This window comes from Strix uralensis, chromosome 3 (genome assembly GCF_047716275.1).
Source record: "Strix uralensis isolate ZFMK-TIS-50842 chromosome 3, bStrUra1, whole genome shotgun sequence".
NCBI lineage: Eukaryota > Metazoa > Chordata > Aves > Strigiformes > Strigidae > Strix > Strix uralensis.
The window spans coordinates 64,554,599-64,579,174 of record NC_133974.1 but is presented as its reverse complement, the minus strand read 5'-3'; the positions used below and the strand labels follow the sequence as shown (position 1 = coordinate 64,579,174).

The window sequence follows — 24,576 nt, the reverse complement described above, 5'->3', positions numbered from 1 at the left end:
TATTTTCAGTAGTTTATCTGTTTAATTTGACAAATTTTTACGTTTCCTTATGTTATTATTTTTCCTATTTGCTGTGAAGTTTGAAGGGAGAAAAATACACTTTACTGTTTTTAAGGCAAATTAAAGGTTTCAGTTAAAGGCTAGAAGCTTGTGAGGTTTATGGCATAAATAGAAGTATATAAACAGTTTGAAATTTGTCAGCTGGGCTATATTACAATAAAATTTTGAAATAGCTGGTTACAGTGATGGATGGTTGTATTAGTTGTTAATGTGAACTCACATACATGTGGGCAAACGGGTGATACTTGCTTTTGAGCATGAAATTGTATGTAATCAGGCTGGCATCTCTGCATCTGGTTCTCATGTGTAGTCCGTATATGCAATGTTTTCACAATTGTAGGGCCTTAAAATTAGTTTTAAATCATAGCACAGTATATAGGAAAGGAAGTATTGTCTTGATGGAGGCCTCAGTTATTAAATCTGCTTGTCAGACAGAACTCTGTTGTGTCTGTGCTTCTGTTGTTACTAATACACTCAATAGTTGCACTGCCAGTAGTGTATGCAAAAAATATTTTTTTTAATCAGTGACTCACGAAACATATTTGGAAGAAGCTCATGACATGGTGCTCAAAACCAGCACAAAACCAGTGCACTGTCTTTTTTCTTTCATGCAATTGGTGGCTGTTGCCATATAATCAGTAGACAAAGGTGTAAGTGGCTTGTTTGTGGTTGTATAGAAAGACTGTAGCAGAGCAGGGGTTGCAAACTGTATCTTCTAGATCAGAAGGCATGGTGTTGCGTGTATATTTTTCCATGGCAGCGCTGGTTTAGACAGGACTAAGTGAATTAATTCTGTCTATGAAGTGTCAATAGTGTCTAGGCTCCCCTGCCCCATTAAAATTGAAATAGTATGCAGCCACCTTCTTTAAGTGCTCATACCACTTTTGAAAATAGAAGAATCAGTATAAACCAAGTCAAAATTTCAAAAGCATGTAAATGACTTAAAGCTTTAAAGAAAAAGAAACTGCAGTCTGGTCAGAGTTAATTAGCACATAATTCCCTTGGAGGTGCATTCCTTTGCCAGTGCTGATACACTACTAGTAGTTGTTTTGTGTGTAGGCATGGATTTATTTAAATGGGATTGCCATCTAAAAAGGCATAGATTCAAGACATGTTTAAATGTTGACATTCTTCCTTTATTGTTTTTCAAGCTGAGTTCAGGTGTATTAAAAATTCTGTTTCATCTTACTAGAAGCGGGCTTCTCTGTGCATGGTGTAGTTGAGCTTAAAGTTTCAGTGCCATTATACAATTTGATGAGGCGAAGACAAATTGGGAGGAGAAGCCTCTGTGTATAAGAATCGAAAATGATGGCATTTTGTTTCTCTTGTTGAAAAGGTATGAAGCAGTGTGGATTTAAATACTCAGTGCTAGTATGCGTTTCTCCAAATATGCCAGTATCTCTACTTCACTTGGTATCAACATGTCTTTCTTGAAATGGTGGTTATTTAACAGACTCCTGTTGTTTTTATGCACCTCTAAACTACCTGGGAACAGAGTAGACTGACACTTAAGTCTCTCAGGTACTGAAACATAACTTCCATATGTCCAACAGAATTAGAGAAAAGATCAATTTTTATCTTCCTGTTACTTTCAATGTAAGTGTACAAACAAACAAAAAAAGAACTTCTCAAGTCTGTTATGTGTGATAAAGAAGCCAAAATAGTATTTTGATTTGTTTGTTTAAATCTTTTTACAGGTACTCCTTAGAACCATTTTTACAAAGGAAATCCAAAATCTAGGGAGTTGCTTACACTAAAGGAAGATGGCTAACTATATCCATACACTTCTGCTATTCCAGCTTGAACACCCAGAGAGAGTTTTAATTTTTAGAGACTGTCCCTATGTTTTACTTGCTTCCTGCATATATATGTCTGTGTCCTGTTCATCAGTCTGCAAGTACTTTATTGTGCCATCAGATTTTGGGCTCGTACTTTTTATAATTTTGAAGCTATAGCAGGCATCATTAGTAATACTTTTTGACTATATGAAAATGCTCTTAAGTCAGAAGACCAAGTGACAGTCACAGGAAAGGTAAAAGCAAAGAGAAGAATAGTAAAGGGGAAGAGAGCTTTGGTTGTCAAGCTGTCACACACTGACATAGTTGTACTGGAGTAATGTCAGTGCAGGTCTGTGTGTTTCCTTTGGTATTAGGCTTATCCTAATTTAACAGTGAGACAAGGTGCATCAGTACATATTTTGTTCTGGAATAATATTTGACTTGTAACTACAGTACACTAAGGTACTCTGATGTCAGTGCAGTTTAAATACCAAATATCTGTCTGAAAATTAGTTTGCTTAAGATTGGCTAGAAGTTTTGTTTTTTAAAGATTCTGAATTGTGAGAACTATCATGCTGACAAGCCTTTACATTTTTATAATTTATGAATGTATACTTTCTGTTTTCCTGGAGGGAAAATTTCTTTACTGAATTGCCAGAATTTTTATGGACTGTCCTCTTCAGTAAAATCTCTTGCTCTGCAGTTGACACCATTGACTGATTGGTGCATTTACTTGCATGTGATCCGCTCTTATTTTTACTTTTTTGCAAGGCTAGAGTAATGAAATGTAGCAAGGAGGTATTGGGGCTTGAAGAGTTTGAAAGACGTTTCTTTGTTTTTATTTTATGTGTACTCTTGATTTAGGAAACGTATTGTCATTGAATTACTTAAGTTGTGTTTAAGAGTGTCCAATGCCTTTCTTGACAAAAACTTATATATCCTTTATATACTTTCCCTTTCCCAATTTTCCTGACAGTTGCTCTTGCCCTAATCAGATTGGGATTACTGCTCCTATGCTTTTTCCAGGTTTGTAGTGTACTTCAGTTGCCATAGGATACTCTGCTTGTTGATTAAGAAGTGTTTTAAAAATTGTATCAGCATTGTGCATTGACTTCCTTTTAGTTCCAAGGTGTAGTTTAAGGATTTGCATACGATCTGTTAAGTGCTGAATAGGTTTTGCTTTGCCTGCTAAAGCAGATAAGAATTTATCATGCAGTTTTCTCTGGTGCCCTATAGATTAGATAGTAAAGTATACTCCTTTCCCCACCCTTGTGTCCTTTGTAATGAAGCCCATAATTACTAATCCTTAATGATGCCCACAGTGCACAAAAACCAGACTTGGTCCTTATCTCAAATGTGCTGCTTGATTTTATTGTACTTGGTTATAAAAACATTGAAGTCAGAAACTGATATTTGTTGATTCTGTCAGTAGAGTTGCTAATAATTCTTATGTTGTCTGCATCTATTTGAATGCCACCATTCCAGGATTATCTTCTATGGTTTGGTTTGTCTTTATATGATCCCGGTCTGCTTCCTCATTCCACGTGTGCTGAAGTATTGGTGCTTTATAAAAATAAATAAAGAAAGGAAAAAACCCATGCAAACTGTCAGTGCTGTTGCTGGACCATTATTTTATTTCTCTTGCTCTTTGTAATATTATTTTTATATCTTCTTTCAACTTTTAGTGTTTCCTAATCTCTAATCTTAAATTTCTGTTTTCTGTGTCGAATACTTGATTTGTTGAATGTATTTTGTCTCCTTGTACATTTAATTTTGGATCAGTGTTGAACACCCCAACAGTATTTATACAGAGTGAAGCTTAATTTCTAAATTGATTAGAGAAGATGTATTTTGTAAAACCTTTGACTTTTGATTTTGGATCATATGTAGCAAATATTGCTAACAGATTGCAAGTTATTCTCAAGTTATGATATGAATTTTTGTCTTGGTTTATTTCAATTAATCTCATTTCAATTTAATTGTGTTTTTTGTAATTATTAGTTCCTAGGACCAAGATTTCAAACATGGTGTTTTCTGAGAATTAACTGTAATTCAGCTTTCAAATGACATGTAAAGCATTCATGTTTGAATGGCAGTTGAAAGTGATGGCTGCTTGAAAAATGTTAGAATTGAAGTGGAAAAAAATATACCAAGTTGGCAACAAAAGTAATGTAATTTTTACTGTAACTCAGGTGATTTAGTACATATTTAAAAAATTCTGTAGGTGATCTATGTAGGAGCTTGAAGATGAAACAAAAATCTTTGTGCTTAACTAGTAGTCCTTGTCCAGTGATGTGATAATTTTATATTCTGAATCTCTACTATTTGTTTGTCAGTTACATAATTTGTGATTATTGTAAACCGTGATTTATGCTGTTGCCTTTATTTGTTTTACTGTTTTTCCTTATTTACAGTGTACTTGGTACGCAACTATTAATAATACACATACAGTCTACTTCTTCCAGAGATTTCCAGGTGGCATATAAATAAAATGAATATCAGCAGATAATAAAGTGAGGGAGATGAAGACCAAGTCATCAGTTAAATAAGAATGTCTCAATCTATAGTGTGATTGTTTAGAAAAAGTTGCACAACAGCTTTTTTTGGTATGCTGTCTATTATAGACATGTCTGTGGTATTCTGTTTCCTTACCTGAAATCTTCAGCAGCCTTGACCGCAGCTTTATATATAACCTGCGAAGCAATATGATTCTGTGGTTTTAAAGGTGTACCCATCGTACTTTAGAACACAGTAAAGAGTTAACTTAAATGAGTAGGACCAAATGACTCCCAACAGTTCAGATTACAGTAGTAATCTAAAATAGTTAAAATATTAACTGTTTATTCAAAGTAAGTATTCACTTGACTCTATCCCAGTGGGTCTATTACTGGAAGAGTAGTGGCATTTTTCTAGTTTTCAGATACATGTGTAGATGAAGATTGTTTAAAACTTGCAGCTTAATTCTGAATTCAGGTTATTGTTTTACTTTCCTGTGTGTATAACATTCTTTAGAACACAAGGTACAGCCACTGTCACTCATGCTGTAAAGCTGGAAGCCTATTTCCTTGAAGACAGAAGGAATCTTAACATATTAAAGGAGGAATTGTGGAAAAAAAGAGTTTAAACTTCCCCTCCCCAGAGCAATTTTTTTTTTTTTTTTTTACAGCTTGATAAGAAACCAATAGCACTGTAGTGCTAGTAGTTGTGAAACTGTAGTTTCACAAAATTAAGAATGAACCTTACTGTAATTGTGTTTTCATTTAAGTTATGGTAAAAATTGATACCTTTGAAGTAATTAAGTTACTCAACTCTGGTAATTATTTCTAAATAACCTTTAAATTAGCTAACTTTTGGGTATTGCTTGGGTGCTTCAGTGTAATTCAGTACAAGGCAACTCTGTTTCCACATTTCAGGGAAGGCCTGGTAGCCCACACATAGCTTGTGCTGCTGCTTGCAGTACCTGAGGTAGACATTTTTTTACCTTACAACAGCCTGGAGGCTCCACAATGTTAAGGCAGAAGAAAAACTCTAAATAAGAATTAACTTAATCAGCTAGTGAGCAGCTGCAGAGTGTTTTTTCATCCTCATACTGTATGAAATGCTTCTGATATCCTGCAGAACTGCTGCAAGTAAAGCTCTTGAATGGTATAGGTGTCATGTGAATGCTTGGAGATACAGATGAGATTTTCACAATGCAACTGTTTGCAGGTTATTTTGAATAAATATGTAATATATGCAAGTAAGACACTGAAGTGTGAGAATTCATCATCACAGACTGGTATCTTTGGGTTGAAGAGAAGTAATGTAACTTGTTAAACTTTAACGCCTGTTAGTCACAACCTTAAGTTCAAACTTACTTTTTGTCTATTACTAGGAAAAACAAGGGATTGCCAGTCAGCCAGAATGGAATCTGAAATTGTGCCAAAAATTACCAAAATGACAGTCTCTGGAAAGAAACAGTCTATGGGATTTGAAGTTCCATGGTAAGCCAAGCCCTCGCACATCAAGGTACATCAGCGGCTCTTCTTTCAGACTGATGCACCTGTAGCAAGTTTTCTTCTTCTTTTTTTCTATTTTTTACAGCAGTTTTTAGTGTCACTCTTCAGAACTAACCATCTCAGCTTCTTGTTTGACTCAGAATTACTTTCAGAAGATAGTACCTCACGTTTTGAGTTTAACAAATCCTTTCACTATGAATAGTGCAGAGATATCGGCTAGTCAGATTATTTAAACATCCGCTTCATAGAATACTGAACTTTCTTGAGGTTCGTTTATTTTAAATTTAGTTCTCTAAGTGGAATTATGAAATCAATAAATCTTAACTGTAATTGCGAGTTCTTCAAAGGAAGTAATTCATTTAAGAATAATTTATGGGGAGAACAATCACTTACAGCTAAAGTTTGCCTTCCTCTGCAGCTTTTATTAACTTTAACAGGTGTCCAGGGTACAACTGTTGTAGAGAAGAAATTGGTCCTCCTTATGCTTTAGCTAAATTAGAGTGGTTGAGCAGTAGTTCTAATTTTATCCTGACTTGGAAATCTTGGGGGGATGTCTTGTGAGAGCATGAAAACAGACATCTGGATCAGAGTCTAGCTACAACAGTAGCCAGCAGTGAATACTTAAAGAAATATATAAGGAAAGGGCATGCATGTTGGGAATACAGTCTGTAGAATGCCATTACATACAGTGCTCAGTGGCTCCACACCATTTTTTTTTTTTTTTTTGATTAGGCTGTTTCTATTAAGAATGGTTAATGGATTTTTCCTACTTGGATGTGTTTATTTTGTTTTTGAACCCAATCTTGTAATAGCCACCTAATCTGTGGCAAGAAATTCCGTAGTTCATCCTAAGGAAAAAAGTTTTCCTGAAGCATAACAGTACCAACATCCTCACCTCATACTGCAGTGTTTGTAGTTCTGATCTGGAAAGCATTTTTGGGAGTAAGAGTGCGGCATGGTCTTTATTTTACAGTATCTTGTGCATGTTTGATAACTGAGTGGAAAACAAGCAGTTACATCTACTTAGCCTCTTAAGCACTTTTAATACAAAGTGTGAAGTTGATGTTGTTATTCCCTTTGTACTGCTAAATGTGATTGCTATGACACATGACTTTCAGCTGCTTAGATGCAATAAGCTCTACATGAAAAATTTCTGGGCCTTTCAAAATCCTCTTTCTGTGCTGTTTGAGATTTGCAATATATAAAAGGGAACTTTTTTTTTCCCCCCCCTGGCCTCTACTAATCAGTGACTTGGAGTGACAACTGGACTTGATCACGAAATTCCTGTCAATATCATGGCACCTTCATCTCCGGTGTTTCTACTACACTTATAAGCTGGAGTTTTTCGTGGGGACTTTCGTGGATTAAATTAATTTGGATATAAATTTATAAAAAGAAAGGAATCTTGAGTGAAAAAGATCTTCCAGCTAGTCCTGGATAATAGTGATTGAATTTTGTATCTGTAATAACGACTATTTAAAATGTTGGTTTATAAAAAAGAGCAAATACAGAATTTTGTATCTCTGATGCTTATTTAGCAGCTGCTGCCACACCTTGGGTATGTGTGCCTGCTCTGTAGGGAAGGAAGAGATAAGAAGAATGTTTCCTCATCTGTAGAGTGGAGTAATTCCTGGATAGGCTAGTGATGATTCAGTCTCTGAGGAAAGATGGTTGGCTCTAACATGGTTCTCAGCCAGTCTGCTTCTCTTCAGGGACCCTGGAAGAGCTTGTATCATGCTTGCTTCCAGTTTAGTGACATACTATTTTTGTGACACACAAAAATTAAGCCTTCAGGACCTTCTGGAAATACCTTTAGATAAATCCTCAATATTGTGAAGATGTTTTTAATTCACCTCACTTATTTCATGGTACTGCTGAAATACTAATCAAGAACAAACCTCTTTTGCTGTAAAAACTAGATGCACAGTAGGCATTTAGCTTTAAGTGAGAGGAATAGTAAGAACTGGAGCAATTTGTAAAAGAGCATGAGATTTGGAGCACAACCAATCCATAAATATGGAAGAAAGCTCAATTTAAGCTGTGAAGTTATCTGCATGTTTAAAGACCCCTGCTTCAAGGAGTCAGTGATCGCCTCCTTCTTTGGTCCTACAGACCACTGTGGAGGAGCTGCCAAGGCACTAGGACCTTGACAGGAAGAATGGGGGAGGAGGCCTTGACCGTATTTGCATCATATTTTTCCTTCTCTGCTGTAGGATGGTGGCATTTGCTCTCCTGATTTTTTTCCTAACAGTTGGACCTTGACTAAGCTTCTTTCTGCAGTCTCTGTGCAATGTCTCTGCTAAATATATTGTAGTTAGCTGAAGCACTAACATTGTCTTGCAAGCTTGTCATGACTTTGTACACATCCATTTCTAAACTTGAAAAACAAAGCAAAACATAAACCCCTGCCTCAACTCCATGAGTATCAGAGCTGGGTTTTTTCTTCTGCAGTTATCTTCTGGATTATTCACAGCATAAGGGTGAGTTGTCAGGGAGCAGAATGAATCTGTGTTAATAAACACCTAAGAAAGGCTGGGTTTTTTGGCTCTCTTCAGACCCTTTTTGTGTTATTGTTGCATTGATAAATGTACTGCAGAGGGTTTATAATAACACAGATTTTTAAGCACATGGTTTATATCACTGACCAAAAGCACAGTGTTATATATTATTCATAGCAGTTTGGATTCTAAAATACCTGTAACTGTGCCCCCTACTTTCACCCCCAAATATTTGTATGGTGTTAGTGCATACACCATTAGAATGTGATTGTATAGTAAGTATGAACTACTTTTTGTTGTCACCTTTTATGGGACCTTAAAGGTAATTCATGAACCGTGTTTTTAAAACCAGTGGCCTAGCATTAACAAAAGTAATAATTTTTTGACTAGCTTTTCAGTCTTTATGATTTAGTCTTGTTATGAGGTATAACCTCATAATAATAAATGAATCTCATTTAAAATGAATGGATTATTAGAAGTCATGAATTGCTTTAAGCATCGGTTGCCTTTGTTGCTGGGTATTCTTAGTGGGATTATCTACAGAAAATGGAGTTTGCTCACTTCTGATAAACTGTTTTTCTGATGCTTTAGCAAAACTGTTTACCAGGCTTTTTCTTCCTCTTAAGTCATGAAGGAAGCCAGAAGAAGTTAGTAAAAAAGGCTGATTATTTTAACCAGCCTGACCAATGTTGTGTAATTAATAATTTTGAAAGGGGAAATAAATGTAGACATTCCTGTAATGACTGTAAGTACTCCGAAAGAGTCGTTTGTATAAAAATAATTCACTAAGCATCCAGACTAGAAAATTGAAAATAATGTTTAAAAGTTAAATTATGCAGAGTTAATCTTCAGCAGATAAGCTTTCAGGTGGTTCTTTGAATGCATACCAGTGTGAACCTTTCAACAGTTGTGTGAGATTGAATGTCTTCTGACATGTCTTACAACAACCTATGTTGTGTTTCTTAATTTTCCCCAGAAAACAGTGATGTAACCATGACATTTTACTCAGTTTACTCTTGTGGTCCTTATTGGCAAGACAACATAGGAAGTTTCTGGCCTGGCAGTTTTAATTTTGACTAAATGTTGGTCCTTGTCAGGCTTTTGTATGTCTGCGGATTTCCTAACAGAAAGCTGTGGTAAGCTCTTTAGACATTTGTGCCTGAATTGCTGGTGTTCAAGCTTTCTTGAGTACATGACCTTAGTGCACATACAAGGTGCATAATGGTTCTGTCATTTCAAAGATGTCATGAGTTGTTTAATCAATGGCTTCACCTTAGCAGCTAGCAGTCATGTGGCATACAGGCTCAGATGTTGGCAAACTGAGACCGCTCCTGGTAGTTCTATCAGGTTCTCATATGAAAATGCAAACAATTGGTTAGGAAGTGCTCTTTCTCCAAATACAAATTTTTTCTTGATCCGGTGATTCAGCACAACTCAAACCAAGTTGGAACTTTGTTACCGAAGATGCTTGCTAATGCAGTTGACTGCCTGCACTAGTGACGTACTAGGTAGTAGTATGTTATCCTGTACGCTCTGTCTTCTGACAGAAATTTTCAATTCAATAATTTTGAAAAATCTCAGTGGAAAAGGCTTACTGAAAAACATTTTCAATGGCATTCATTTTTTCATTGACTGTTAGAGTTGAAGCTCCTAGACATTTTTCTGAGCTGCTACCAGGCTTTCAATAAACTACTCATCTGGTTGCCATGAGGAATAACTAACTGTCAGGGTCTTATTGCTGCATCTCTCTTCATGAAATTCAATGGGATGGAAGTTCCCATGAGTGGGATTCCACTGGAATTGCACATTTCATCTGCCCGTCTTCCTCGTTAGGTACCTAGCAATAAACTCGCTCTCCCTTTCCCTGGCATCAGTCAGCAAAAAGCTGAATTATCTCATCAGAGATGCTCTGTATGTAGATCATATACTCTCTGCATTCTGATGTTTCTTCTCTGAAATGGCAAGTCTTAGTTTATCATGGCACAGATTGTTTTCAGGTTTCCATAACATGGTAGTATCTGAAACCTGTAAAACTCTAAATGGAGCAATGTACTGACTGTTCAAATATTGCACCCATGAAAAAGTAGCAAGGCCTGATGTTAGGGTGGCTGGAGTCATGTTTCACTCATTGTTTCACTCCTATCTAGCACTTCTTTGCACCACCCAAAACAAAAACTTTTTGGCAGCCTTAAGTAGTGGTAGTCACAATAAAAGATAGAATTAAGAGAGTGGTTATTGTATCTGACAATAACCATGATTCTTTCAGGTGCTGTAATTAGTTTGAATTCTACACTCGGCATCCATCCTGTTTTTTGGAATCCTTACTGACAGAGGCTTTGGACTGCGAGAAGATCTCAGCACCTGGGATTAGAAAAAAACCTATTACTTAGCTAAACAAAATAGAATTTAGAAGTTTACAAATAATCTGTCTTTCAAAATACATTTTTGTCTTTTAATAGGCTTGCTGTGACAGTCTTTGAATATATTTTGGAAAACCATACAAAAACATGAGAGTTATATTTTTGGGTCACATTACTTGCAGCTTCATCTAAATATCTTCCTTTTAATTTTTTTCATTTTTGAAAATTTGGTTTGGGAAGAAATGCAGACATTGAAAAAGAGATAAAACTATTGCCAACTGAAAAGGCTGGTTTGATATGGCTTCTTATCAAATACTTCTCTCCAGAACTTCAAGTATTAGGATTTCAAGGAAGAAAACTTAATACCAATATAAAATACCATATTTGCATCACAATGTGACCTTTACATATTGGCACTAGTCATAGTACTTCAGTGTGAAAGTGCTAAATGTTATACTGATGCTGAACTGAAGTTTATCTGAAAAAATGGAAGAAGATGGAAGAAAGTCTTAATCTTGATGAAAGATGTCCAGTGCAAATTAATTGTAAATATGAGGCTCTCTTAATATATGATTCAGGCAAAAATGATCCAGTGTACTTTATATCATTCAAATAATTTTAAATACATTATTAAAACATGTAGAAAAATTTGTCACCACAATTCTCTGTATTACCTTCTAGCAACTTGATTGTTTTCAGTCAATTTTTATGAAGTAAAATTTTCCTGAAGAGACATTGGAGAACATCATTGTTGTGCCATTCCAAAGTAGATTTTCAGCTTGAACTTAATGTACTATTTAAGGAATTTTAAAAATTAAGAGTCTTCAGCCTTATAGAAATGCACTTATCTTCTCCAGTAAAAGAAAGCACAAATAACTGTAGTGACTGTTTTTCTGTGGAATAGTTCATGTGTAATCACCTTTCTCCATAGCTACATCTAAAGCAATGATGACACGCTAATTTTTGGAATTTAGGGAATCGAGTGTATCTTCTTGTAGAGGGTTCTTATAGCTTGCCAAGATACAATGTTATATACTGGAGCTTGTCTAAGGCTATACTGGGACATACAGTACAGCTGGTTTCATATTGTCAAATCTAAAATGTCATGATGGTGTGACCTAAGACAGTAGTTTGATATAAACTTGTCCTTCTCCTTCAAGTGGTTGAGAATATTTTTATAGTTCTTGTGAATAGACTTTAAACACAATTGTCTATCCATTATGCAGAAGCACAAGTACCATCTGTGCCCCTGCAACTGACATAGCTGGCATAAACTAAGGTCTTTGCTTAGCTAATTTGAGAAATGTGCTTGTGTATCCAGCCTTGATGCAAGACCCTGGCCTTGAACTGTGGAGCTGTAGCCAGGGGAGAGAGAGAAAAAAAAAAAAAAAAAAAAAAAAGAGTGCTCACATTTCTGCTTTGGGGTCTCATAATTAGGAGAAAAACTTGGCTTTGGGCCTTATGAAAAAGGTGTCAAAATCAGTCTGCTGCAGTACTGATTACATAGGTGGGTTCTGAAACTGAGGGGGGAAAGGGAGATCTATAAAATGTCCCGTGTTGCTTAGTGCTGTAGTGAGAGGCTAATTTTGCATTCAGTCTGAACATTTCCTATATATTTTTTAGATCATAACTCTTGAACGGCTTTGTTCAGTAGACTAACATGCTTGGACTATATTGTTTCCTGAGATATATGTAATGGAAAGGGACTAATGCAATGCAAATCTCCTATGCAGACAGAAAATGAGAAGTAATGTCAAATAAAAGCAGAGATGTCATGATGTGCGATACTGAAGTACTGAAATAAGCAGTTTTGTTTATAGAAGTTAAAAAGAGGAAAACTGGGAAGTTAATTGTGGTACGTAAACAGAAAGTGGAGAATGAAAAATTCACACTGGTTGTGGAGACACTTGAGTCTGAGAGCCTGAATGAATCTGTTCCATAGAAAGCAGCCCGCAGCATGATGGTACTGCATTAGAAAGGATTTTTAGGCTTCCAGGGGAAGAAGCCTCTTCTGCTTGGCTAAAAATACAGTATTTTGTAGGTATTTTCAATATACCGTAATGGTCAGTGATTTGTATATTGGAGTGTGCCATGATATAATGTTGTCACACCTGTATTAACTGCTTCTGTTCCTGTCTTGCTGCTTACATTAATGCCTCACCATGGAGCTCTGTCAGGCAGCAAGAAAGCTTTTGCTCTCTTGAAGATGTTACTTCATGTTTGTTTTTAGTGGTCATCTTTGCCATAACAGTTGAAGAATCATATTGTATATTCTCAGAACTCTTGTGTAAATTGGGAAAATAGCCTCATTTACAAATCAGAGACAAAAAGAGTGAGTGTAAGAGAATAATATATTTAGGATTATTTACTGTTAGGGTTAGTGTGGTGATCTGTGGGAGACCAGGGTGTTAGAGAAGGGGAGTTGGGGAATCCAGATCTCCTTAGTCATAGATGCCTTATTTTATGCATAAAACAAATTTTCTCAGTATTGATAAATGTAACTCATCTGTTATGGCTCTGTGTAAGCATTGCACCTTAAATTGCAGCTCAGATATTCTTAGTATCTACTCTTTGTGCTGTATTGCTGTTCTCACAATAGAACATAGCTACGTTCAGCTTCAGTACCTGTAGTGTATGTGGAAGTTGTTTTAGGATTGATGCTTCAAAGTTGGCTTGGGCTCTTACTTCAGAGATGACTAGCTCTCTCTCTGTAGTTGTTCTGAACAACTGTCCTTTCCCTCTCTGTTAAAAGAAGTGGCTGCGGGAAGCTTTTGTTTCCGTTTCATGTATTTTAAAGATTATTTCTTATCTTGCTTTTGTATACAGTGCTTTTCAGACAGGATGTTCAGAGCTGGTATCTGTGCAGTTTGTATCCAGCTGCTTATCACTTCCACCTTAATGGGCTTATCACATACTCTTTGTCTGGGGTTTATGTGATAGCAAAGGGAAAACTCAATTTCTCTCCTGTATTTCCACAGCTTCTTTGTCATTTGCATTCCTTGTGTTTTCTTCTTTTCCCTAGTGTGATTGCTGAAGAAAATGGCCATGCTAACACACCTCAGAAAGGACTGTTAACGGAAGATGCCAGTGTGGCTTCTGGGGTACTTGAGGCAGTCTCAAAATCTACTCTTTCACCTCAAGCAGTGCAGGTTTTGGAAGAGCAGAGTACGGTGCCTACTCCAGTAAAAAAGTCAAGCAAGACGAAACCACAAATAGATGTGAAAGCAGAGTTGGAGAAGAGACAAGGAGGAAAGCAGCTGCTTAATTTGGTGGTAATAGGTAATACTGAAAAATTACATTTTTGACAAACAGAGAGGTTAAAACCTTGTTGATTGAATCTAGAAGTGATAAAGAAGCAAAACTGTCCTCTCTCCAGGGAAGGAAAATCTTACACTGTTTTTAGTTGCATCTGTTTGACTGTTATTCATTGGATGAAGTACATTCAGATGTCCTTGACTAGAACAGTGAGGTTGATTTTACTATACTGTCAAAAGGAAGCTGAAAGTACTTTGTTTTGGATTCATTCTTGCAGTGTGTTCTTTTTAGTGTGAATTTTGAGGTGCTGTATGGCTGTTGTGCTGACTGTTTCAATAAACTGTCTCTCTGTACCTCTTATTTTGCAGGATTGTGAATTTCTGTGGATTGCATAAGCATTATTAGTGCATGTGATTTTCATATGTTTTATTATATTTCTTCTTGTACTATATTTAAAATGTGTAAATTAATAAAATTTATGTATTTATTTCCCTCCATAGGACATGTTGATGCAGGTAAAAGTACTTTAATGGGTCATCTGCTCTACCTTTTGGGAAATGTGAACAAGAGAACTATGCACAAATATGAACAGGAATCTAAGAAGGCTGGCAAAGCTTCGTTTGCTTATGCATGGGTCTTGGATGAAACTGGTGAAGAAAGAGAAAGGTAGAAATATCTCTTAATGGGAATTACCTTTTTTCCTGAAAGACCAGCATTTGTTAGGAAATACCAATCCGCTAATAATGCTACTAAAATGTTTAGAAGTATTTACTTAATATTTGTTACCAAATATTTTTATTTGTCTATATAAGTACATATTATCAAAAGAAAACATAATATCCTCATTTGGTCATAAGAAATGTGAATGAGAAGTTGAGTATTTCTTCACGTGATTCTGTGCTGTGGAGTGCAGTGTAGGACTAGTGTGGAATGCTTCTAGTAGCTGAGTTAGTTCACTTGAAGCTGTCTTACTGGTTTATTGCTGCCAAATTTCTCTCAGTTTGGTTATCATTGTATGGAAAAGTTCTAGGTTAAATTTTTCTATGAAAGGGTATCAGGATTAGCAGTGAAATGTCAGTTCATCACATGTGACTTACATTACATCAAATATAAAATCTATAAATTAAATTAATAAATTGTATTCTTTATAAACTGCCTTCAATTTATTAACTTGAAATACAAAATTTGAAATTTTATGATATTGAAAAAGTATCTAATAGGGAAGCAATGAAGCTAATTTTAAAAACAAAATCTGTGAGAACTTTTAGAACTATATGGGAAGTTAAAGACATGATATTTGTGTTCACAAAATAATTTAAAAAGGCATTTTCTTATGTGTTTATATTTTTACAATCACTCGTCGCCCATGGTTTTGTAGCACGTAAGCTCTTCTGGTTAGAAAGGTAACCTTCACGATGTAAACTGATGCTGAAGAACATGGAGTAAGGCAGTCCCTATTGAATGTGTAACTGTTATTTTTTAAAGGCAAATACACTTTTGCAGTGGCCCTGTATATGGCTAAACTTCTGTGTATGTGAGTCCTTTAATTTATGAAGTGCACATACAAAACTGCGGGGTGGGGAGGAGGCAGTGTGCAGGTACGGGCAAGGGGTAAACAATCCCGAAGTGACCAAACACAAATTTTAGAAGTAGCCTTACATCAGTTAAGGCTGATGATACTGTAATGGTAGTGTTGTCATTACATTATAGTCTAAGGATGTAAAAGAGGAAAAGCTGATGGGGGGAAGGGTCTTTTTCTTAATTCCTGTAGATGTAGCTGGGTGTAAAACAGACAAACTTTGAAGATCCATTCCTTTCACAGCTCTGTAGTAGAGTAATTAAACACCACATTAAGTATGTTATTTTACTAACACAAGCTACCCTTGATAGGAGGTAATTAACATGTGAAACTGGAAATAGAGACAAGTATTTATTGCCTGCAAAGAGTAAAATGTTAACAGAAAGTAAAGTTCGTGGAAAAATGGTCATGAGCCTTAAAAGTAATATCCCTTGACCTATGATTTCTTTTAGTGTCCAACAGTTGTGCATTTAGGTACCAGGCTTCTCTTCAGAAGATAAATTGTAATTATTAAGGGAAAAGTTTTCTGAATTGGTATTTTTGATTGATTCTGTTTTCTCTTTGAGTTTTGTATTTTTAAAGAAAAACTTTCTGGAGCCGTCTGTAAATGTCTGGGGTTTTGGGTGGGGTTATTTTGCTGTGGTTTTTTTGTCATTGGACGTAGTATATTTTAAGTATCTGTACTAACATGAGAAGTTTTGTCCCTCGAAAGTGCCTGTCTTCATCATCTATAAAGGAAAATGCAGATGACTAACCCAGATATCTGTCACGTGCATGATAGGTGTTTGCATTTCATCAGATGAATCCTATCCTATGTGCTGTGTAGAACATGTAATTAGTGGAACTGAGTCAAAGTGCTGCGATCCCTCCTTGATAATTAGTAGTTCTGCATGTGAATCTTTGCAAATATGTAACTGTATTCCTTACAATCCCATACCTTCTATTTTTTTCATTCTTGGCTATGTTTCTGTTACTCTGTGATGCCTTTTTCTGAAGAGCTAAGTATTAAAAGTACAATTACTAATGATTTAAATACACAGCACCATTTTCATGTTCTCATTGTGCTTGTTGGGACATAGTCTATGGGTGCATGGAGTTAGTACTGTGAGTTCTGGGTGTTTCTTCATGACTAGAGTTACTGAAAGGGAGCTCTAGAGGTCTGCTTACTGGCAAAGCAGACTAAATCAAATGAAAGCTATGGAGTGTATAATTTCATGATTGTGTTTTTAATAGCTTACTTTATATCTCTATGAAGCTTTCAAAGAAGTTTTAATGATGCATTACATTTGTGCTTTGTTTTAAGGGGAGTGACAATGGATGTGGGTATGACCAAATTCGAGACAAAGACTAAAGTAATTACATTGATGGATGCTCCAGGCCACAAGGACTTCATTCCAAATATGATCACAGGAGCTGCACAGGTAGAGATGGTCTAAAACTCTTTTTCGAATAGCATTATTACTTACAACTTTTTCTTGAATTGGTTTTCTTTTAAAATCTGAGATGAAATAGAATCATTGATGGTGCTAAGGTATCTTTGAAGTTTTCATGAGTTTTCTAAACTTAAAAAAGAATTTGTTTAACTTTAAAGGCAGTTCCTTTTCTTTGGACATAACTTTTTGGAGGAGAGTTTTATTAGGGAATTAATTTGAATACTAAGTTGTAGTTTGATAAAATGAACGTTGGGTTTGAAAGCTATTCAAACGTGGCATATGTCAACAAGAAGTTCTGTGAAAATGGTCTTGTAGGTAAAGATTTTAAGTGGTTTTGAGATTAAAAAAAAAGATTTGGAGAAGTCAAACAAAAGGCATTCTTCTATTTAACACTGTCTTTTATATGGGATGAGAAAACAACATAGCTAACAAAGTTTATGCAGAATGCATCAGTGTGATCAGTAGGACATTTGCAGAGACTACATGCCAGTTGCTTTAGGAACAGTAGGTAAAGTCGGAAGTATTGGGCACTACTCACTGAATTCAGTATGGGACTTACCATTCTCCTATAGGTTAATTATTTAATTTATGGAAATAAAAATCAGAGGGGAGGGAAGAAAAACATGTGGTTACAAGACTGATACTCTGATGCTTTTTTATCATGGAGAATTCTGTTAGGTGAATCCCCAACTGCTGTTAAGCAAAATGCAAATCAACCTTATCAGGGCCAGGATCTGGCTTTTGATACATATGATTAATTCACGTAAGTCCTGAGGTACAGTTTTTATAATTTAGAAAATGCAGGATGTCCTTTTTTTAAGGGAGAAGTTCACCACAAAGCACTTACGAGGCTGAGAGCTGTGGGGAAATTCATCCCTCGTCCTTTTCCTGTTCTCACACTTGTGCCATCTCTATATCAGCTGTGGGGATTTCATGCCTAGGACAAGGCAAGAGGAATTCAGGGCCAGGACAATGTGCTGTCTCTGATCCTTCTCCAGGCATCCTGAAGCATAAGCCTGTAAGGAAAGGGAGAAAGTACCCCCTTTTCTCCTCTCTTTCCACTATGTCCATCTTATCAGACCTATGAAATTGTCTTACACCTGCCTCTTGACAGCAGTACCTTTATTGTTCACATCTGTTGCTATTGCTTGGTAACTGGCTGTTACTTACCAAAGCAGGAAAAGTAGGAGAAATATTAGCAGCATTTAAGGTTACCAGCAAAATCTTTTCCCTATGCTTACATGCTGACTTTTATACAGTGCTGTAGACTGTGTAATACATATTTGCTTTTAATGCTGTGACAGAGTTTGCCTAGATGATAAAATAGGATACCTCGTCTTTTCCACCTTGTGATTTTGGCATGCTCCAGTGTGAGTGGACTGTGAAGCATCCACATCCAACATACAGTCAACTGGTTGTCCCAGTTGTATAATGAGGCGATTTATCTGTAATTTTTGCAGCCTCTCACTATGAAGATATCCAGAATGAGTCAGGGAGAACTGGATGTTGAGCTCACACCCGTTCTTAAGCTTCTGGAGCATGGGGTGCTTTTGTTCAGTTGAGGTCTGTGCAACATATCCGTAGTGGGTAGTTTGAAGAGGACACGTTCCCAAAACCAAGAGTTGGCTCATGTTTAACAGCAAATGGTGGTTTATGACATGAGATGACATAATGCCATAATATCTCACCAAAATGGGCATGACAGAGATAGGACTGAGCAGTTTCAATTACATTTGAAGTACATTAGTATTCCTCTCATGTAAAGTACATTTTGTGTGAAATGTTGCTGATAGACAGTCACCCAGATTATTTCCATCTCTTAACAACTACTGATTGTATTTTTTTTTTTAATCTAGGCTGATGTGGCTATTTTGGTTGTGGATGCTAGCAGAGGAGAGTTTGAAGCAGGGTTTGAGACGGGTGGACAGACTCGAGAACATGGATTATTAGTGCGCTCTCTTGGAGTGACACAGTTAGCTGTTGCAGTCAATAAAATGGACCAGGTACATGCTTAATTTTTTTCATTTAATTGAAGGGCTTCCATCTAGGATTGTGGACCCTAAGTTTAAGGATTAATATTGTGAAACTAATAATAAAGCATTGTTTCTTTCTTTGATTCTCAGTTCTGTCTCTTTTGTTTAGACTTTACATTACTTTTTATTTATGGGTGTATTTTCAAAACACAGAAGGATAGTTTTGGTGCTAAAATGAGTAGGGGTCTGTCTTGTACTTCTGAAAATCTCACATAAGCAGTTAACCCAGTGGCATCTGAAAGAGCATCTTGGTGGTCATTCAGGTCAAGACATTAAGAGCTTTATTTAAACCTGTAGAGTGTGTTAAATATTACTAGTTGTGTTTTAGATTATTACTGTGTTGTATATGTTCTTGCTGAATCTGAATTTTGTGTAAACTTAAAAAAAGGAAAAAAAAGGTGCTGTTCAAGGACAAATCAAACTAAAGGGGCTTGCAAGTCAAGTGGTGTGTTGTTTGCTATCAGTAATTGTTAATGTGTATGTTCTTGTGTATTCAACTATGAACCCACCTGGAAATCTCATATTTACAAATTCATTGAGTGCTGTGTGTGAAGAACACCTACTAGTACTACAGAGTTGATGACACGCAGCTGTATGTTCTACTCGTGATTAAAAATCTACAATTTTATTATCATAATCTGTTTTCTATTTTAGGTCAATTGGCAACAGGAAAGATTTCAGGAAATTATAAGTAAGCTCGGCCAATTTCTTAAACAAGCTGGCTTTAAGGTAAAGTAAATTTCTGAGGTCTTTGTTGCTTTGTTCAGGCATTTGGGTAGGATGAACTTTTCTTATGGTCAGATTATTTTGTGTCACTTTCCTGCTACTACTACATGCACATAGTATAGCAGATCTTTTTTCTTACTGGTGGGGTGTACACTGAGCCCCTAAGGTTAGTCAGTTATTTAATACTCTTTCTGTCATGATCTTTGTTTAGATTTGTTGGATCTTTGGGGCACTTGCCTCATTTATAGTTTCTTGAGATTGTTCTCTACAGAGCAGAACAGACCAAGAATTGTCTGTTTTAATGCTCAGGATTACATGAATGACAGTAGAGAGTTTTATACCAGAGCGGGTGTCAGCATGGATTATGAACTCATAAGAACACTCTCCATTTGCCATTCTTGACTGTTCTTTTCACGGTTCCTCAGTTCCAACTACTATCCATTTAGAATGGCTGTGGCCTTCCTGAAATCCCTGTGCATAAACCAGTAATTCAAACCAGTTTTGCCTGTCAGATGTGGAATTGGAGTTTCTTATCTGAACTCAGATTCTAGTTGTTAATGTTGCTATCATCATGTTTAAATATCTTCAACTCTGTTGGAGCACTGTGAATCAGGCAAGAGGTAAACAGAAAGGAAGAGGATCCACCAAGTAATCTGACTTCTCCAGGGGGAATACGAATGTGCCAACTGTTCTTTTATAGCTTAGATGCGTAATATTGAAAAAATTCACTTCTTGCTTCTGCTAGAAGTTCCTGTTAATGTATGCTTAAATTCTGTTTGTTTTCTTAATTAGGATTCAGATGTGGCTTATATCCCAACAAGTGGCCTTGGTGGTGACAATCTGGTCACAAGGAGTCAGTCAAGTGACCTCACACAGTGGTACAAAGGAAAGTGTTTATTAGAGCAAATTGGTGAGTACAATTTTCCTCATTTAAAAACTAATTATCCTGTGCATGTCAAAACTTTTATTTTGGGGGAAATGTGGGACAGAGTCTTTGGAATGCAATATAGTTGATTTATCCTTAAGTGGGAGTTGTTGAGACAGTTATTGACTACAGAAACCCTAAGAAGTCTTATCAATTTATTTGCAGATTCTTTCAAGCCACCACAGAGATCAGTGGATAAACCATTTAGGTTGTGTGTTGCTGATGTTTTTAAAGGTTGGTTGTTTTTATAATATTTTTACCATCATTTCACTGATATTTAACACAAGTGTTGAAAAATTATGTAAAAATAATGTTTAAAGTAGGAGCTTTATGTGTATCAGTAGTCTTGAACAGGAATAGTAAGTTTTCAAGCACTGTTCTTTGTCAAATTTTCGATAGTACTGCTGAAAGAGAAACACACTGGAAAAGAGATTGAGGAATAAAATCTGCATGACCAGCTAATTGGCTAATGAGTTGATGGTTCTGTGGGACAGAATTTGGGAGTTTCTCTTTCCCAAACTTGTTCTTGTTGCCTAAATCAATGTTTCTCAAAATTTTACAAATGTGACTTTGGATTCTTTTACATTCCACTGCTAGATTTTAAAAAAAGCTTGACTTGTTTCTTTCATGTTAGCTGTTGTAGCTGTAAATAATGATAAATTCCTTCATTTTTGTACAAAAATTTGTGGGGTGAGGTGGAAGAAAAGGTTGGTGATGGTGAGACTGTTATAACCAGCCAAGGATTTAATGCAAGGCAGCTAGCTGTTCCCTAACGCTAAAAGAGATATGGACAGCAAGTAGCTATAACCAGTTCTTATTACCATTGTCTGGAGAAAATAGACTGCCTTGAGCCCTTAAGGTTTTCATGATAAAGCTGATGCTTTTTTCAGTTAAATGCATTTATATTTACAGTTAAATTAGAAGAAATAAGGTTTGCAACACTCATCCCATTTGAAACGTCCTGTAGGTCCCTTGAAAAATGTTGCTAACTAGATGACAGCATGATTTGAAATGTAAATATTTGTAATCAAATATTATTATTGAAATTCATATCTTAAAAGAAATTTTACTTTTTATATAGGGTGTTTATAGGGGAAATACGAATAAACCAGATCAAAATACTGATTGTAATTGGAAAAATAAGTTTTGTGCAATTTTCATGTGGGTCTTAGAGAAAACACTGGATGCTGTACATGCCCTGGGTTAGCTGATTTAACGTACCGAAGCCGTAATGTTAAATATTGAAACCTTGCATGAGAATTTACCCTTGTGTGTTACCACTAGTTTCATCATATAGGCTGTCACTGTATGTTGGGTTTTTTTTAATTTTGTGAGCTGTGGGAAAATGTGTTAGGATTATTGATTGAGATCTTTCAAAATATTATCACGACTTTTTTGTTGCAATAATCATTTTTGTGTTGAGCTAAGTGTCACAAAATGAGCAATTTTGACTAAATCTGTTCTGTGGAAAAGTCTGACTTTTTGCTAAAGTATGCAAAAAAAATTGCTTTTGGAAGGGACTCAATTTACATATACAGAGTTTATCATTAAATGTGGCCTTTTAGGTGTTTTTTAGACTATTTTTTTTTCTTATCTTGTGATCTCAAAACTTAATTAACTTGGATGTCACGAGAGGAAGTAGCTGCAGGTACAAGTACATGAAGCAACAGTTGTTTTCGGCTCTGTTCCAGTGCCTGTGCATGCTCAGGAGGAGCTGTCCATAGAAATGTGTAAAAAAGTGAGAGTGCTGAGTGTACTCTTACATAGTTTGGAAAACCCCTTTCTTTATTAAGGTTACCCACACATATGATTCATCTACCTCAGCTTGATATTAGCTGTTGCCTTCCATAGCCCTCCTATTCTCTCCAGGCAAACTATCTCCTGATCCAAGAGGATCAGGTAAATTCCTTCACTGCTGCATCAGTCCCCTCTTGCCATATTATAATGCTGTCTAGGGTATGACTTGACCTGACTTTTAGAAAAGCCTTGTCCAGCAGCCAAATCCTGAGGACAAAGAACATGTCCTGACAGAACCCGAATACCATGATACACAGAAATCAGGCCATTTTTTATGCCCTGATTCTGTCACCCACTATCCATTTTGTATTTGTGTTGATTTCCTGGGGAGCTGAAGGAACTTGATACTTTGCAGGAAGCAATCAGCATGTGAGATGATGAAGCTTCAAATGCCACACTGGTTTACCAAGCCAGAGCTGGTGATTTCTAAAAAAAGAAAAATGGTTCTTGACTGTGCTTGGGAGTGGTTGGGAAGCTGGAACCAGTTCATGTTTCTGATTGCCTGCAAGTGCTTGCAGAGCCAGCTTCATGTTCTTTTGTGTACTATACTGAGGTGGTATTTGTACCATGACTTTGGGATGCCTTTTCTAGCAAGTATGTGCTTCTCCAGTTTTCTGTTCTTTTGCCATCTGATGGCATCTGTTAATTGACTGCATTCATCTCATTTGCTGGAATGAATAGAGGAAAATTAGCTTGCAGGCATACTGGTAATATTTTTCCAGCTAGATAGATGGAAGCATTCATCAATAATGGTGATGAATGCAAAATAGCAAGTTGGTAGTATGTGACCTCAATATTTGAGGTCAACTTGGTCTTTTGAATTCAGCTTTAAATTAAGCTTTTAATCTAATGTGACACACAAAATACCAAGATTCTTGCTTATCACTGAATTCTGATGTTCAGCAAAAGGTATATTTGTTGTTTGTATGGATACTGAAAATATTGTAGAATCACTTCAGAGGATTCTTTTTAAACACAGCTGCAAACATGCTAAGGAGACGAGGCATTTCTTAAGGTGCATAAATATGCACATGTAGCACATCTATTGAAAATAACTGACATATTCAAATAATGAACAGAGTATAAGGACATTGAAGAAGAAAAACTTTGCAGATCTTTTATTTAGAAATACTTAAGTCATCCACAATTATAATAGTTCCTCATATTAAATAGTGATGAATCAACTTTGACTTGCCAGGAGTAAAAGTAATATGCAGACAGAGCATGTAGGATTCTGAGTCAGTTAGACAGTAAATGGCGTAGGAATTTGAACCTGTGTGCATGAGAATTCTTGAGAGGTCTGTAGTTTTTGTTATCTGTAACTGTAGTGAGAAAGTGCTGAATTAAATAAAATTGCTAGAAATTAAGGAGCTTAATCTAATATTGAAAAATAAAAAATATTTCTTCAGGTACCTGCATTTGTTTAAAGAAGGGTATTTCTCCCTTAGTTCTGAAAAACTTAAGATGTAGAAGTTTTGAATTTAATGTTTCATTTTCATTATGATACACAGCTGGCTAACTTGCAAGTACTGAATACTACTGAGGGGGGAAAAAAACCTCTATGATATTAAAAACTTATCTATGCATTGCTGAAGGGTTAACTTATGATGGGAAATTGACCTTATTATGAAGTTTTTTGGAAATTATTACTGTCTTTACTACAGACCAAGGATCCGGATTTTGTGTGACTGGTAAAATAGAAGCAGGCTATATTCAAGTTGGAGAACGACTTCTGGCAATGCCTCCCAATGAAACTTGCACTGCAAAAGGTACAGTCTTCAGAAGCGTGTTTACTTTCAGGTCAATACTGGGCTAGAAGCAGTTACTGAAATGGTAACAGACTGTCAAACTGATACTAACTGTCAAACATAAAATGTGAAAGCATAAAACGAATTTCTTTAGATGTGACTGTGTCTGTATAAATATGTCTATGAAGAGTATGTGAGATCTTGCATGTTTTTTTTTACCTTTTTTTACCATATCAGATATTCCAGATGTTACAGCCTCATGACTTTTGACATTGCTTTATGAAGAACCTGTAAAAATACTTGAGTTCCAGCAATGTCTGTAAAAAAATATGCAGTACAGGACTCATTATTATTCAGCTTTGCTGTGGAATGTTACTGCTATTAGG

At 36.0% G+C, this 24,576-nt stretch overlaps 1 protein-coding gene across 15 annotated transcripts in view; it reads left to right on the top strand.

Annotated features, from left to right (window-relative positions):
• HBS1L (HBS1 like translational GTPase) overlaps positions 1 to 24,576 on the top strand; it is a 60,957-nt gene that overhangs the window by 29,389 nt on the left and 6,992 nt on the right. For all 15 annotated transcript variants that reach the window (XM_074862572.1, XM_074862570.1, XM_074862568.1 and 12 more), the window contains 9 exons: positions 5,713 to 5,821; positions 13,717 to 13,973; positions 14,450 to 14,615; positions 16,832 to 16,949; positions 18,818 to 18,964; positions 19,649 to 19,723; positions 20,513 to 20,630; positions 20,811 to 20,879; positions 24,107 to 24,211. In XM_074862572.1, the coding sequence (XP_074718673.1) occupies positions 5,713 to 5,821; positions 13,717 to 13,973; positions 14,450 to 14,615; positions 16,832 to 16,949; positions 18,818 to 18,964; positions 19,649 to 19,723; positions 20,513 to 20,630; positions 20,811 to 20,879; positions 24,107 to 24,211 (1,164 nt within the window). The remainder of the gene's footprint in view (positions 1 to 5,712; positions 5,822 to 13,716; positions 13,974 to 14,449; positions 14,616 to 16,831; positions 16,950 to 18,817; positions 18,965 to 19,648; positions 19,724 to 20,512; positions 20,631 to 20,810; positions 20,880 to 24,106; positions 24,212 to 24,576) is intronic.